Here is a 16,311-nt window from a genome sequence, read left to right as displayed (position 1 = left end):
GGCCTCCCTGTCCATCACCAACTTGTGGAGTTTACTCAAACTCATGTCCATTGAGTTGGTGATGCTATCCAACCATCTCATTCTCTGTCATCCACTTCTCCTCCCACCTTCAATCTTTCCCAGCATCAGGGTCTTTTCCAGTGAGTCAGTTCTTTGCATCAGGTGGCCAAAGTATTGGAGTTTTAGCTTTAGCATCAGTCCTTCCAATGAATATTCAGGACTGATTTCTTTAGGATGGACTGGTTGGATCTCCTTGCTATCCAAAGGACTCTCAAGAGCCTTCTCCAACACCACAGTTCAAAAGCATCAATTCTTTGGCGCTCAGCTTTCTTTATAGTCCAACTCTCACATCCATACATGACTACTGGAAAAACCATAGATGGTTTGACTAGATGGACCTTTGTTGGCAAAGTAATATGCTGTCTAGGTTTTTAATATGCTGTCTAGGTTGGTCATAACTTTCCTTCCAAGGAGCAAGCATCTTTTCATTTCATGGCTGCAATCACCATCTGCAGTGATCTTGGAGCCCAAAAAAATAAAGTCAGCCACTGTTTCCATTGTTTCCCCATCTATTTGCCATGAAGTGATGGGACCAGATGCCATGATCTTAGTTTTCTGAATTTTGAGTTTTAAGCCAGCGTTTTCACTCTCCTCTTTCACTTTCATCAAGAGACTCTTTAGTTCTCCTTTGCTTTCTGCCATAAAGGTGGTGTCATCTGCATATCTAAGGCTATTGATATTTCTCCCAGCAATCTTGATTCCAGCTTGTGCTTCAGACACATGATGGGAACCTTATTTTGGCCAATTTAATAAATTATTTTTACCAAGCTTCAAACATCAACTGTGAACTGAGTGCCATGTAGCATGTGACCTGCTTTCTCTTCTATGTCTCTAATTCAAGTCTTTAAAGTGGTTGTGATTACCTGGTTTTAGGGTCCCTAGCAGTCAGTAAACAACCAGTGTGCTTTTAAATTATACAAGATCATCATTTTATCCTTCCATTTGTCTTATGGTAAATATACTGGCTTCTCCCTCCACCCCCCCGCCCTGCAAAAAAAACCTTCAAAGACCGAACTGATCCCGTCCCCAGACTGTCCAGTGAGCTCGCAGAAGTCATGGAAGCTTCAGGTCACAAGCTTTCCGTCTCCCCCAGCGCCTGGTGGGTTCTTGGCCTGCAGCTGACTCAGCACTTGGACTTGGCCCAGGCGGTGTGTGACTCGTTAGCGCATTCATGTTGGATTCCTATTGCTGCCCTAACAAATTCCCACAAATATAGTGGCTCAACACAACAGAGATGTACAGTTTTTACAGTTCGGTGGGTCAGGATTCCAGCATTGCTCTCCCTAGGCTGCCATCAAGGCATCTGTGGAATTGGTCTCTTTTCTAGAGTTTCAAGGTGAGACTTCTCCAGGTTGTGGGGAGAAGCCAGGTCTTTGGTCTTGCAGGACCAAGGCCCCTGTCCCTTTCCTGTGTCACCTGAGTATGCGTGTCAGCTCCTAGAAGCAGCCCCTGTGGGCATGACCTCCACCTCCTTGCTCCATCTTCACGGCCAGTGTGGCAGGTGTAGATCCTTGCACATGGCATAGACAGTCCTGGGTGGTCTCCCTGTTTTCAGGTCCATCACTTTCACCTGCAAAGTCCTTTTGCCATGTAACATGATGCACATGGGTGTAACCCCAGGGGTGGAGATCTGCCTGCTCCCTGGTTTAGTCCACTTGACAGTCTTCCCCCTAAAACCTGACGCGGTGACATGGTTTTGGTCAGAGGCTTCAATCGATGTTTATATTACTGAAATTAAGTGCTTTTTTTTAGGCAGATGTTTTAGCATTAAAATTTCACCTTTTCTTATTATAGACCTTTATTGGTGATACACGTTTAGTTTTCAAGGGAGAAAATACCACACTTGTCATAATAATAGTTTCTAGCAAGAAAGTCGTTTTCTAGCATTACTATTAATTTATTAACAGTTCTGTTTTTCTAAATTATTTACAAATGCTTATTTAATTCTCAGGGGTGTCTCCCCTTTATACTTTTGAGTACATCATAGACAGGAATATAAGAGATAGAAAGTAATTTTAACAAAACTTAGAGAAATTAAACTGCCATGAAATATAACCACATTATGTACTCCAAAGGCGTATATAATTAAGAGTAGTTATGTGTTATTCAGGCAAATCATTTGCACCAAAGTTGCACTTATTATATACAGTGAAGTGTTTCCTGTCTCACTGCTTGTTCTAGTGAAAAGAAGGGAAAAAAAGGCTTCATCATGTTCTAATACGGCATTTTACTTGCTTTCTTAATGTCTCCCAGAAGAGCAAAGATGGAGAATTTTCTTTTTGCGTGCACATGTGTGATTTAGTTATTATATATGCTTGCTGCACCTCCTGAGGATGGAAGGGGTTTTTACAAAGCGCTGGCTACAATGCTCTGAGACTGGTCCTCATGCTGGACAAATATTTGAAACCCCTTGGGGGCAATTGTGATGTCGTTGTTGTTTGTGTTACAGGATTGTTTGAACTCCTCTTTGCCATTCAGAATGAGACAATGGTTCTCTGATTTTGTGATGTTGCCAGCAGGGTAAACGCATGGCCGCTGTTCAGCCAGCCTCAGAATTTTCACACTGGGGTCTCTTGAGCGTACAATTCATGTTCCCCACACTGTTTCCGAGTGTGACACATCCTCCGATTGCAACTTAGAAAATTAGTGTTCTTGAACCAGGCATGAAAGCAGTTTCATTTCTGGTGCCAGGTGCCACCTGTGGTCACTTGCCTGTTGTCCCCACACCTTCCCTAGCACCTCTCTGTGGGCTTTCCTTGGCTGGTCACCCTTCAGTTCAGTGCAGATGGAGCCGTAAAGGCAGCATATGCTTGGTCAGTATTGAAGGCTACTTGCACTGGTTTATTTTTAACTTTCAGTCCTTTCGTGACTTAAATCATCATGCTGGGAGGAAGCTGTTATCTAATTGTAAACTGTGCATGGTTAACCTCTCAACTACCATCACAAGTATTTATTTGAAGCGGAGGAGCTGCAGAGAAGCACTGATCCCTGACCCTCACCTGTGGCCTTTCGTGTGTACATGCTGAGACTTGTAGAAGAGTTCTCTGCTTCTTAATTTGGAAAGATTCAGATTTTTTTTTTTCCCCAGGCATGTTTCACAGTGGTCACTTTTAACAAAATAACTGTTGAAATGTAATGGACAGGACGACCTGGCTGGATTCTAGGTCCATACCTTACTGGCTTTGTCATCTTTGGCAGATTACCTGACTTCCTTATGCTTCTTCTCTACAACAAGATAATCGTGGGAATATCTCATGAAATGGCCCCCATTTCTCTAGCCAGTGAGCCCCACGAGGGGCTTGGCCTGTTTACTTCTGGCTCACCAACACCTTGAACAGTACAGGGGGGCCTGATAAACATTGTTGAAAGCTCAGCAAGATAATACATGTGATCCATTTAACACAGTGCCTGGAGCAGAGAAATAGTAACTGTAAAATTATCTGGGTTTAAAATGTTATCAGTTACACTGGAAAGAAGAAAAATTTATTTAATAAATGTCTTTCATAGAAGAAATATTGATCTACTACTGAGACATTCTGTACTGACCTGAGATAATACTCCTACAATTAAGTAAATTTGGCCTCTCTCCATGAAATCTGCCAACATAATTTCTGGGCTGACATACGAGTATGAGGGAAAAAATGAAAGTTAATTCCTGTTCCCTGAAGTTGTGTGTGTGTGTGGGGGGGGTGCACACACATGTTTAAATCAAATTGATGTTTAAGATGAGTTGTGTCCTTTCAGTTTTCCCAACAAGGAATGTTCAAAGCTTTCTTTTCTGCAGTTTATTCTAAGAAGCAAGATTTCTAAACTGACTTTGCTTGTTTGTACCCGACTTAGCTGTCCTAGGTGATAGTTTAACATAGGAATATATTACTTTTCTCCACTTCACTTTTTGTATGGGCATTTGTAGGGTTTTTAAGAGTGCTACAGAATTTAGAGCAAAGGGATCTCAGAAATGAGCTCATCTTCCTCATCACTGCATCTTACAGATGAGGTGAGTGAGTAGAAAGGGAACTTTAGACGTCCTGGCTAGCTCGTGGCAAAGGTAAGGTGTGAAACATATTTCCTGACCTCTGACTGGTTTTTCCTTTCCTCCCTTAAACAAAACAGAAAAATAGCAGCCCAGATCTAACCGTATAAAAAGACATTTCAGTGGTTCCATCATTTTTTCTCGTTCAAGTCTTTGCAGCAATGGCAGTGCTAAATGTTTAGCTGAACTATTGGGAAAATTCTGTATGTAACTTATTCTGATGAAATGTAAGTTATTTATTTTAGTCATATATTCTGTAATAGCAGTTTAACAGAATTCTTTGGCTCTCTTAACATATTGTAGCACTTGTGAACATCAGTCTTCATTTTGTTCAGGATACATTTTCGAATGTATTTATTGTTAATAGAGTGCTTTCCGTGTAAAACTCGTCTCATATAGCTAGAATAAGTCAATTAACATAATGAAAACTTTTTTTTTTTTAATATTTGAATGTCTTACTATGTTTTAAAGAAAGGTCAGATAGCATTTTCATTTCTTAACAATTTTTGTCTGGTATCGGCCTTTCTGTTTTTTACGATGTTATCATCCGTTCCTCACTACTCTTGCCGGGAGGTTGAAATGACAGAAGTACTTGCTGTGGTGAATCCCATTCCCGTCCTGCGGGCTGCCGCCTGCGGTGGAAAGACGGAGAGCACCGCGCGTCCCGCCCTCTGAGGTTCCTCCGCGCTCAGGGCGTCGCGTGGTCGCTTTAACGTCTCCCCACGTCCCTCCGGACCTCCCCCTTGTACAGCTGTAAGGAGTCTCCACATGCTGGAGGCAGCACAGCTGTCAGGAATTTTTTTTTAAGAAGAGTTTTTAGGAAATAATTATATATTCATTAAGTTTTAAACATGGAGATTCAGTGCATCTCACCTTCTCCTAGTGCTTGAATTCTGCGGGCTCCCTGTCAGGTAGAGGGGGCGAGGCTGGGCAGGGACCCCGCCTGTGCTCAGGTCGGTCGGTGTCCAGGGCGCCCGGCGGGGAGCAGCGCCCCGCTCTCGGCGCTGCGCGCGGCCGCGTGAATCACCGACGTGCGGGAGGCAGCCTTCCTCCTCACTGGACCTGAGGTGTCGCTCAGCGAGGCGAGTAGCCCGCTCGGATTTCCGCTCTGAGAGGGGAGCAGCACGCAGAACGGAAAGAGGAGGCGTCCCGGGATAAGTGCGCGTCTACCGGTTGCTTATAGGCGGAGTTGGCTCCTTCGACGTGCGGGAGAACCAGCGTCGAGTGGAAGCCACGGCGCGGGCTGCGGGTGTCACGGTTGCCCGTGACCCCCAGCAGCGGCCCGGAAGCGGCTCCTCTGTGCCTTGAGCTCTTCGCCGGCTCAGGTGCAGTGTCCCGGAGCCCTTGCCGCCAGCCGGCCTCCCTGCCCCTGGGCTCGAGGGCCGGCGGCGGCGCGCGGGCCCCGTGCGGCGGTCCAGGGGTGACGCCGGGGCTCACCTCTGTAAACCGCGAGCGTTTCTTCCTCCATCTCGACACTCGCCTCAGACGCCTGACGTACAGCAGGTTTCCCGGAGCTAATCCCCGTCACGTCTGGTAAACCCTGAGCCGTCACGGCTCAGTGTTTTCCGTCGCGCCCCCCTCGGCCGGTCATGGCCCCCCTGTGCCCTGGACCGGGAGCTGAGTCGCACCTGCCGCCTCCCTCGACGGCGCGCGTCCGGTCAGCCCACCGTCGGTGTCGCCGCTGAAGACGACGGGCGAGAGGGCTCGCGGCTCCCGGGGCGCAGAGCGAGTGTGTGTCCGACTCGGGGATAGGGCACGTTGCTCACACCTAGCCGTTTCCACAGGTTGCCTGGCTTTTCTCCTCCCGGCGGGAATCGGCAAATGGACTCGTCTTCGCAGGAAATGCTGCAGTTAAATCATTTATGTCTTCTCTGCCTCTGATAGCATCCGAACGCGTCACACTTTATCTCAGTGCCTTTTATCCTCCTGTTTGCACACTCCTGTTTTCGTTTCCTCTGTTTTATGAATACCTCCCCTTCCATCCATTCTGATTAGGGCATCCAGTGGTAGGAAAAAGCGGTTCCCGTGTCGGTAGGATTTCCTGCGCAGGGATGGTTCCGTGGGGTTTCCCCTCAGCCCAGTTTCCGCTCACAGCCCGTGTAACGCCGGCCTTGTGAAAGACGATGTGTTTGCGGACGGCGCCTTGACTTGGTTGGGTCCATCCTTGTTGCCTCTGCCTGAGCACCCCTGTTGAGTATCCCGAGTTACTCTCAGGAGATTTACTGTGAACTCCTAGGGAGTTCTCCAAAATTGGTAGAAGAGGGAGAAAGACCGTTTCTCTGTGAGTAGCAGCACAGTTTGGTAGCTGTTGCCTCAAGCAAGTAAGATTTCTAAATATTGTTCTCAAACTTCTATTTTCTATTTGGCAAAAAGCCTTAGGCAAAATGACGGTGAAATAATAGCCATCTAAGTTTGAGATTTAAGATTCTCCCTTCAAAAGTCACGTAAATGTTTCCGCCCTTGAAAATAGAATGTGAATGTCTTATTTAAGACATTTAATAAATATTAAATATATTAAAAAGAAAGTGTATTCAAAACAAGCTAACATTAAAACAAACCCCGAATTATCCAGGGCACCTTGTGTCTATCAGAGTTTCAGTCGTAACAGTCTGAGACGTTCTTCCAGAGATGTCAGTGACCTTTCACATTTGTTATTATATAACCCTTTGATATACAAAATTCTGTTTTATTCTTTCTAAAGTCGGAGTTAAGTAAGGTACTGACGGTTGGTGACTATATCATTTGTAATTTTAAGAGTCACAACAGTATTCTTAGGGATGTTTCTGTAAAAGTTGATAGGTATGCTTTATACATACTCCACCAATTGTTATGTATTACTGTGTATTTTAAAATCACTATATTGTCATGCTTGATTATTTGGGACATACAAGCCATGTTTATAAAAATTAAAAAATGAAACCAATGTGAGCCACTTAATAGATTTTGTTGGAATTCCTTCTGTGCTCCTTAGACTCTGCCTGAATTAAAGAAAGAAAATCAAGTGGCACTCACCGCCCCCTTTTTAATGTGGGACAGATGTAAATGTGCTGTTCAGGATCAGGGAGAAAAGAGGAAATTGAAAGCTTCTGGAGTATGCCCCAGAACAGTTTTCCTGATCTTAATCAATTATTTTGATGACATTTTAATCTGAAATTTTGGATGTAATTTCTTATCACAGATGCATCTCCATTTTTATCCTCCTCCTGTTCTGTCTGGTTTCTTTTTGCAGTGGGTACACCGTATTACATGTCTCCAGAGAGAATACACGAAAATGGGTACAACTTCAAGTCTGACATCTGGTCCCTTGGCTGTCTACTGTATGAGGTAGGTAATGCTGATAAATTCCGTACACTCAAGTGCTTTTACTTACTGGAATGTGTTTCCCCTGTCCTTTTAGTATATAGTTGTTTTTTTCCTAGGTGATGTTTAAGAATTAGCTTTTTAATTATGAGGAAGTTAATTAATTGACTTAGTAACTGGTTTTATAATGTAGTTTAGTAACTACACATTTCTACACATTTTCTCTAATATAATTTTAAATTGTTTCCTTTTGATTGTAGTTCAATTTCTTAAATGTTTTTTATGTTAATATACTGTTGTTGCATAATCTTACTTATAAAAACATACATTTGAACATCTAGTAAAAAAAAAAAAACTTGCCCATGCATAGCTGGAGAGATAACAATGGAATGGATTTAAAATATGAAAGTGAGGTAAATATCTTTATCAATTTGTTTTTAACTTTCATGTAGAGTAATTCAGCTTTCAGGATAGTTTATAAAGAGATAATTCTTCTAGGTTATCACTTCGCTTAGTTTCTGTGAGTAACACTTTGTGTTGGTAAAGCTTGGTGAAATTCTCTCTCTCAACTGTTCTGCTGGTGATAATTTATCAAAGAAAGATGGAATTATGTAGACAGGTCCTCTAGCAAGTATTGCAGTGCGACAGTTTGGGTGAATAGAAGAAAGCATGCTCTGAGCACGTTTTATATTCGTTACAGAGTAATGGTGTCAGAGAAGGCTCCAGCTAGGGACTTCTTTAATTGAATGGTAATTGTCTTCAGAATGTGAGCTTCTAGTCAGTGCTGTTCACTAAACATCAGCCTACATCTCGGTAACTCTTTTAATAAAATAAAATGAAGGAAAATAATACATAGAATTCTTTTCATATTTTAAGACATAAAAAGGAAATCTAAAGTGGATAGATAGAAACCAGTGTATTTGTTACTATTTTCTGTCCCCTGTCTTTCTGGCTTAAATAAAATATGATGAGATCATGTGTTTTAATTGCTCCACCTTGACTTGGAAGTAGAGCATCAGAAGGTTTAAATGCATCAGAATCTGTAATTACTGTTTGCAGATTGGGGGTCAGAATTCCTTAATGTAAGGAACCTGAGATTACTGTGCTCTAACTACTAAAATAACAACCACTTAGGAGCTTTTAAATGTTCTTAAATAACATCCCTGGGATAATTTTTTTAAGAAAAGTTGTGAATTAGTGATAGAATAAAATACATGTTTGTTTGTATTCACGGTTCACATGAGATTAAAAGAGGTTTATGCTCAGTAATATTATATTCTGTTAATAATTTGGTACGGTGTTGCACTGATTTGACTATGTTGTTATTGTAAAGTTTAAAAGGCACTTTGTACATTTTAAAATATTTTATACCTATTTAGGCAACCTTAGATTCTTTCAGGCCATAGTCTAATAAATTATCAAAGCAAGATTTTGCCTTTATATACCTCCAAGTAAACTGCAGATTGGTTTCCACTAAGGAGAGTAAATTTAGCAATGAAAAAGAAAAAGTTCAGTTGTTGTTTGAGAAGTCTGCATAATTCTTTTAGGACCAGCAGATTCCCGTGTCAAAGCTGAAATAATCCTTCTCATTATGAATTTGCCTTTGAGAGGCAGCATCCCATTTTTATATATACTTGAAATGATCACCAAAATAAAAATTATTTCTTTGGATGCTCCTACATTCATGCGTATTATGTGTTGGGAATGGTTTTGAGTGAAAGTATTTAACGTGTTGACATTAGTTTTCAGCTCAGAGGATTTTCCCAATTGCTCCCTTCAAGTCATTGGGAAGAACCAGAATTTTTTCTAAGGATTTAATCTACTTTGATGTTGTATCTCTTTCTAATATAATGTCAATAAAAATGCCCAGAAGTTTATCTTTAAGAAAACTGGCCATAGCATCTCCTAGACATTTTCTGTTGTATCCCACTAAGAATTTACCATTCACAATGAAGGAGTGGGAACCCTTTTTTGAAAATGTAATTTAAACTCAGCAAATTAGACTTTCAAATATTCCTGAAACCTCACAGACACACACACACACACACACACACAAAACTGGCAGTACAGTTTTAATTGATATGCAACAAAGTAGACTTTACTAATTAAAATCAAGATGCTGTGCTTTTGCTACACGGACCTTTACATGGAAAAGTAGGTTTTACACATTTCCTTTATTGTTCAGTGCAGCAATCGCATCCTTCCAGGGTTGTAGGTTGGTGGCTTACAGTTCAAAAAAAAGAGAGAGCTGCCACCAGCCCTGAAGACAGACAGTGGGCTCTCGTCCCTCCGACACCCCCAGAATACTAATCAGGGAAGTCGGACCCTGGAGGTCAGGGAGCAAGTCAATCATTCTAGCGATCGTCTCAGTGTGGAGGATCAAATTAGCCTGAAAAATTCAGCTGCTGGGAGGAGAGGGCGAGCAGCTGTCAGGGGCAGCATCGAGATGCACTAATGAACCAGATGAATAGTGCAAAAGCTTGAAAATAAAAACAGGACAGTTGACATTTTTCATCTGTCAAAGCAGGAGATGCATGAAAATATACTATTCCTGTTTAACTCCTTAGGGGACGTTCAGAGTTTTTTTTTTTTAACACTGCAGTATTGAGACAAAAGTACTGTAATGAGCTCCTGGCACGTGATAATGAACACACGTACATTTACTAAGGGTTTTTGCAAACACAAGGAGACAATAGTTTACACACAGTCTGCTTTTTTAAGGGGGCATCTTAAAAGATTCTGTCTTATCAGAATCAGTGTCCTCGTTTCTTAACAGAAGACGTAATTATTATTGTAACCACTCTTCTGGAAATGTCCTCTCGGATGGAGTGTTTTACACATTTAGGGACACACACCTGGTTTGGGGATTTCTCCTCGTCGTGGGGAACACCTCTTCCGAAGGTGGTTTGGCAGGAGCTGCAGTGAAGAGCTGTTGGGTGGCTCTGCGGGCCCATCATATCCCCCAGCCCCGCGGTCCAGGCCGGGAAGGAGTTAAGCTCTGCCACAGCCCTGACAGATGAGAGCCATTTTCAGCTCATCCCATCCTCGCTGACGCCCACCGAGGAGCCCTGCTCGGCCCAGCGTGTTGCACACACGCTCGGCCTGTCTGGGGAATGTACACATTGTCCTTCCAAAATCAAACTTATTAGCACATGTAGAAAAGGGTGACTGACTTGGGGGCAGCCTCGCACTCCGTGTTGTAGTCGCGCTGCCGCGGTTCAGAGATTTAGGAGGTTTGAACAGGAGGCGAACATACTCAATTGAATCTTGAGTTTGTAACCCCGCTTACCGCAGTCCTTGCTCACACTTGAAATGTCAGGTTAGAACCTGGTCTTAAAGTTAAATTCAATAATGTCTTTTTTAAAGTCATTCATTCTTTGAGGGTTTTTTTTTTTTTCCCTGCATGAAAATCCCATTTGGATGCCTTGAAGTAGTGGCCATGACTTCTAGGGCTTTTGAGAACGTTTAGTGTTGCTGAGACATCATCACAAAAGGAAAGGAGTTCTAATTCCCTGTGAACTAGTTTGAATATCAGTTAGATCATTCAGATTGAAAAGACATTTTTTTAATCTCAGAATAGCCTTTTCCTGCAGAGACTGTCATGAGAGATAAAATGCTGTGTGTACCGTCCCCTAAACCATTGCTGGATTATACCACAGTTTTAGCTTGTTTCATTTTTGTTGTATTTTAACCACTGCATGGTTGATATTATACCATTCATGTCAGTCTGGTCATCAGATATGCTAGTTGTTCCTATAGCACTGTATTTACAAAGAGTCCTAAGTTATGTTATTTTTGTAACACTGCTTAATGCTGCATAAGTGCATGTGGGTGTGTATATATAATTCTGTGCTAACCATTTCTCCCTTCTAGGAAAGTTTAAATGTTAAAAATAATAACCAAAAATTGAAGTAAGACATTTTTGGACTTATGAACTAATTCTCTGTAAAGGATGTTCATGAAACGCCAGATGCCTGGAGAACTTTATTTAAAATGTTTGTAATTATCCCCTCCCCTCCAGTGTCATATGCTCGATGAAACCTCCTTTAAAGTTAACGTGTAAGTGTATCAGTTTCATTGGGAGCGTTTTGCAGATGGCAGCGTTACAGAGTCCTTTCTATGGCGACAAGATGAACCTGTACTCGCTGTGTAAGAAGATAGAGCAGTGTGACTACCCGCCTCTCCCGTCAGACCACTATTCAGAGGAAGTAAGTCATCTTTCAGTTCGTGTGTCCGCCTTGTTCATTTTGCTAGTGCTTGCATTTTAATTTGAGCCCTTCTCTATCCCATGGTGCACATGCCGAATGTAGGTGGCAGAGAGAACACCTTCATTCTGCCTTCACTCTCTCTGAGGCTTGGCTGTTACAGAGTTGCCCACAGCTCATCCATCACATGGAGAGGAACCCCACACCGCATGCAGTGCTACAGTGGGTGTGATGGGAACGGTGGCTGATCACCGCCTCCCGGACATGGCGCCCAGGCTCTGGGTGACCGGCACGTCCAGTGCCCCTTCCCATGCCCGTGGTCTCAGAGCAGCTATGACTCCCTCTTTTAGCAGAACCTCCCTCCTGCCCACCTGCCCACGTTTTCCCAGAATGGAAGCAAACGTCTCTCAGCTGCGTCTCTCTCAGCCTTGTTCCTTCAGCTTTATCCTCGCCCTTTTTATTCTCACCAGGCCCGTCCCGTAACCACCTCCCCACTGCAGTCAGATTCCTACAGGAAACGTTTGAGGTCATCACTGTAGATGTGCTAAAAGGTACCTTGGAAGGAACTGAAAATGCTAGAAGGCGTTACCCAGTGGAGATCTGAGCGTGGGTCCTTGCTTGCTTTGGGGACCCGTTGAAATGAGTTGTTTGGCCTCCACCCGACATCCAGTGTTCCCCTGAACAAAACATCTCCCATTTTTTCCTAATGCAACATGATTTTACCAGTATTTGAGGAGATACTGCAGAATAGCAGTGTCTCAGGCTAGCTGGTGTGCTCACATAACTCTCTGGACGGCTCACTGGGGACCCACCCAGAGAAACCACTGTGTCAGGTCTTCTCACCTGCTTGTGGGCAGCAGGGTTTCTGCCCAAGGAAAATGGAAAGGGGCAAAGGGAAAAAATGAAGCGGTTACAATGTTCACCTTTCAGTTGGTCTTGTCACCCTTTCTATTTCAAAATGAATGCAGTTGGTTCTAGTTTTATGTAAGGAAGATTGAGTCCATGTAACTTGAATAATAAAATCTCTAAAGAATTTTCACCATATGGAAAAAGCACTCATGGTCCTAGGACGTGGAAAGTACTTCTTTTCCCTAATGTTTTGATACTGATAATCAGTGACGCTTGGATTTTTTTGTTCCACAGCACTGGTGTTCAGGTGCTTAGAATAAATTCTTACAAGACAGCGCGGGTAATTTTAGAAGCATTACCTTTATTTGATGTTAATGCTATTATTATGTTAGCCATTTTTAATTGGGGTATTTTGGGTGTGGACTATAAATACAGCATCTCACAAAGCCGGCTGCAGCGCTCTCGGCCCGCCAGCGCGGGCGGGTGTGAACAGCCGTGCAGGATGATGGCGAGGGTGTCAGGGGCCGCTCTTTGTTGTGTCATTCACGCTGTCTCCTCTCTTCCACGAAGCGCATGAATATTTCACGTATCTGCATCCTCATCCGCTATTCCTCTTGACTAATTTTCAGACCGTCTGCATTTGCATTTCACATGGTAGCTGATGAGGAGATGCCCGCGCAGCAGCGGAGCCTCAGCAGGCGGTTACCATGGCGACCTCCAGCCGGATTTTAATGATGATGCCACTGGTGGTTCGTTGAAGTCGGCCTGCCTGCAGGGCTACTTCACTGCAGCTAAGTGTGAAGTTGGATTCGCGGGTTCTCAGCCAAGGGGCACATATCAAAGTCTGGCCCAGACAGAAGAAGGTCTCACAGTTGGGAAAGGAAAAGAGATTCCGCTTCTTACTTCCCTCCATATAGTTTACCAGTCTTGAAACGTATAAAGCAAAACGCGTTATATGATGTACTTACCAAAAGAAGCTAGTATGGGCCCTCAGATTGGTAAATTCTGCTGCTGCACAGCACTAAAATAGAAAGCTGTAGTACGTAGGTAAACAGGGAAACGAATTCTCACGGAAGAAATGAGCTACAAAAAATACAGACTAATGATCTTACTTTAATCTGTTCCGTGATGTAGAGAAGTTCCCAGAACAAGAGCTTTGAAATGCAGATGTGCTGATAAATATTTTTCTCTCCATAAGCAGGAACTCGGTCTGTTTGGAAGATAATTATTAAGAGTTTATGGTAGCAAAAAACCTGAACAGATGCCATACTGCCATACTTCAACCATATCTTCAATACTCCTTTATATAGTATGCCTTTTAGATCTTTTAAAAGTCCAATTTTTTTTTTTTTTAGTATGGCAAAAATTTAGGAAACAGTGAAAAGTGAAATATAAAGTTTTTGAACAGTAAACTTTTAATAAAAGACCAGTCCCTTAGGTGCCAATTTTATAGCTCAGATGGCAACAGACTCTGTTATCTGTTTGAAAACTGAAACTGTTAAGCAAAGTTAATTTCCCATCAGATACCTGTTTGAAAGCTTACCGGTTTAATTTAGCTACTGCTAAATTTTTAAGGCTCCTGCCCAAAGAGGAAACACACAGGGAACATTTTGTTCAGGAGAATAAAAGCTGTGCTTCCAACCAGCCTTGACTGGTAGCAGTCCTGAGGAGCTCTACGAGGTCTATTTGCAGATACAGGTGTTCCGTGGGGAAGAGCTCAGAGCTTAAGAACTTGGGATTTTTACATTTCTTATCATCTAAGACATAGCTTCACTTAAGCATTAGAAACCAAAACCAAGAAGTATTGCCAGGATTCTTTGCAAGAATAAAGTTGTCTGTCAGATCTTTCCTGTTGAACTATGCTGTTGTAAATATGTACAAATGATTAGGGCTCTCGATTGAAACATCTCAGCTGCACATGACTGATATTTAGAATGTGTATTTTAGAGCTCCCTAAAATAATAGCTTTATGACTTTTGGTGATCAGTTTTCTTTTCTAGTAGTGATCTCATCCATGTATAATAGGGAATTACTGTACTTCACAATAGAAATATTGGGTTGAAAAGGTGGATATTTTCCCTGAACTCGCTCTTAGTTTTAATGAAATTTGGTATAGGAAGATACCCTGGAGAAGGAAATGGCAATCCACTCCAGTATTCTTGCCTGGAGAACCCCATGGACAGAGGAGCCTGGCGGGTTAGTCAGTCCACAGGGTCTCAGGGTCAGGCACAACTTAGCGACTAAACAGCAGCAACAAAAATCGTTGGTGATGAAGAAATTAACATCACTGCAGCAAACAGTTTTTGAATATTTACTGTGTCCATGGAGTCCTGACTCCCCTGACCCCTCATAGTCTGGTCTGGGTTGAGCTGCCCAGACTTTCCAGTCACAGCACCCTCTCTTCTTTTCTGAACTCCACCATGCATGTTCTGCCAGAAGGCCCAGGAATTCCCGTCTTTCTGTGGGTGCTGCTACCTCCTGTTGGCATGCCCTGCTCCGTGTACCTTATCAGGTAAACACATTCTCTTCAGAACAAAGCCTGGCCCTTGCCTCCCCCTTAGAGTCATCCTGATCACCTTCTCCACTTCCCAGGCCCTCCTCCCTTAGCAATCACACTGCTTTATAATTTCTTTTTTTTTTTTTTCCATTGAGGTATAGTTGATTTACAGTATTATGTAAGTTTCAGGTGTATAACATAGTAAGTCACGGTTTTCAAAGGGTATTTGTCTTTCTCTTCCTGACTTCCTCATAGCATAATACCCTCCAAGTTTATCTATCTTGTTGGAAATGGCAAACTTTCTTTTTTACGGCCGAACCGTATTCCATCGCGTATGTGTATCTGGTCTTCATTGCCCGGTGGCTCTGCCTCCTGACCTATCTAGCTCCTGTGCCTGAACAGCAGTGACTGCTTTTCATCTGTGTGTCTCTAGGGCCCAGCACACTAAAAAGGTTCAGTGATTGATCAATTGACGGAGAAAGTGAGTTAAAGGAATAAATGAGAAAAAGAATGAATGAACCAATTAATGTCAATGGAATGAGTGAGTGAATGTTCTTACAGAACCCTCTGGGTAGTAAGGAGGAAATTACTCAAAAGACAGGTCAGGGGTGTGATGTTTCTTTTATTGATACTACCTACAAGTGATTTTTTTCAATCTTGTAAACAAGCTATATCATATCTAGAATGTCCATGTCCATTTACTAGGAAATAAGACAGATTTTTTCCCGTTCCGCTTCAATGTTAGGTTTCTTTGGGAGACACTGGAGTAATCATCAGAATTATGCATTTTTCACTCTTGTTTACTAAATTATCTCAGGAAAATCTAAGATTAAAAAAAATACTTATATTGAAAATCATTTAGAAAGTGCACAGTGTTTCTCTGTTGAGCTGGTTCTTTTTAATCGATATCTGAAAATCTGAGCATTAACACCATGTAAAATACGTATTTGTTTTTGCTTTTTCTTTTTAATTAAAAAATCCTAGCTAGCCTAAATAGAAAAGGCACAGGAAAAGTTGGAGAGAATTGTGCCTCAGAGGTTTGGAAGGAAGTTCTGAAAAGTTGAGTAAAGAGTTTGCAGATGAAAGTTAAAAATGGAAATGAGTAGAGAGAATAAGAGTGATCTTGGTCTGAGGAAATAGAGTAGGGAGAAACTGAAGATTTGAAAACAGTGAGTGAAAAAGAAATTTAAGCACCTGTTAAAGCATGGTGAGATGGTTGAACCTTTTTAATGAAGTGGATGGTGTTATGATAACGGTGCCTGCTGACCTGAACTGTTAGGCAAATGCTTACTAGTTTACTAGTAACTTTAAATCTATTAATGTAAGTGACAAAGACTTTTGTAGGATACAGTATTTGTGGTTACCTT

At 42.4% G+C, this 16,311-nt stretch overlaps 1 protein-coding gene and 1 long non-coding RNA gene across 5 annotated transcripts in view; one reads left to right on the top strand and one right to left on the bottom strand.

Moving 5' to 3' along the window:
* The window catches only part of NEK7 (NIMA related kinase 7), a 139,284-nt gene that overhangs the window by 110,185 nt on the left and 12,788 nt on the right, over positions 1-16,311 (top strand). For all 4 annotated transcript variants that reach the window (XM_081492667.1, XM_081492669.1, XM_081492666.1 and 1 more), the window contains 2 exons: positions 7,323-7,417; positions 11,488-11,601. In XM_081492667.1, coding sequence (XP_081348793.1) covers positions 7,323-7,417; positions 11,488-11,601 — 209 coding nt within the window. The remainder of the gene's footprint in view (positions 1-7,322; positions 7,418-11,487; positions 11,602-16,311) is intronic.
* Positions 4,520-5,738, bottom strand: LOC145506971 (uncharacterized). The gene is made up of 2 exons (XR_014054476.1): positions 4,967-5,738; positions 4,520-4,879 (listed from the first exon to the last, which is right to left on the bottom strand). It is a non-coding gene; the product is annotated as an uncharacterized LOC145506971 (long non-coding RNA).

This window comes from Giraffa tippelskirchi, chromosome 5 (genome assembly GCF_054371585.1).
Source record: "Giraffa tippelskirchi isolate mGirTip1 chromosome 5, T2T-mGirTip1v1.2.pri, whole genome shotgun sequence".
Taxonomy (NCBI): domain Eukaryota; kingdom Metazoa; phylum Chordata; class Mammalia; order Artiodactyla; family Giraffidae; genus Giraffa; species Giraffa tippelskirchi.
The sequence above is the reverse complement of the archived record's forward strand: the minus strand, read 5'-3'. Positions and strand labels throughout refer to the sequence as shown.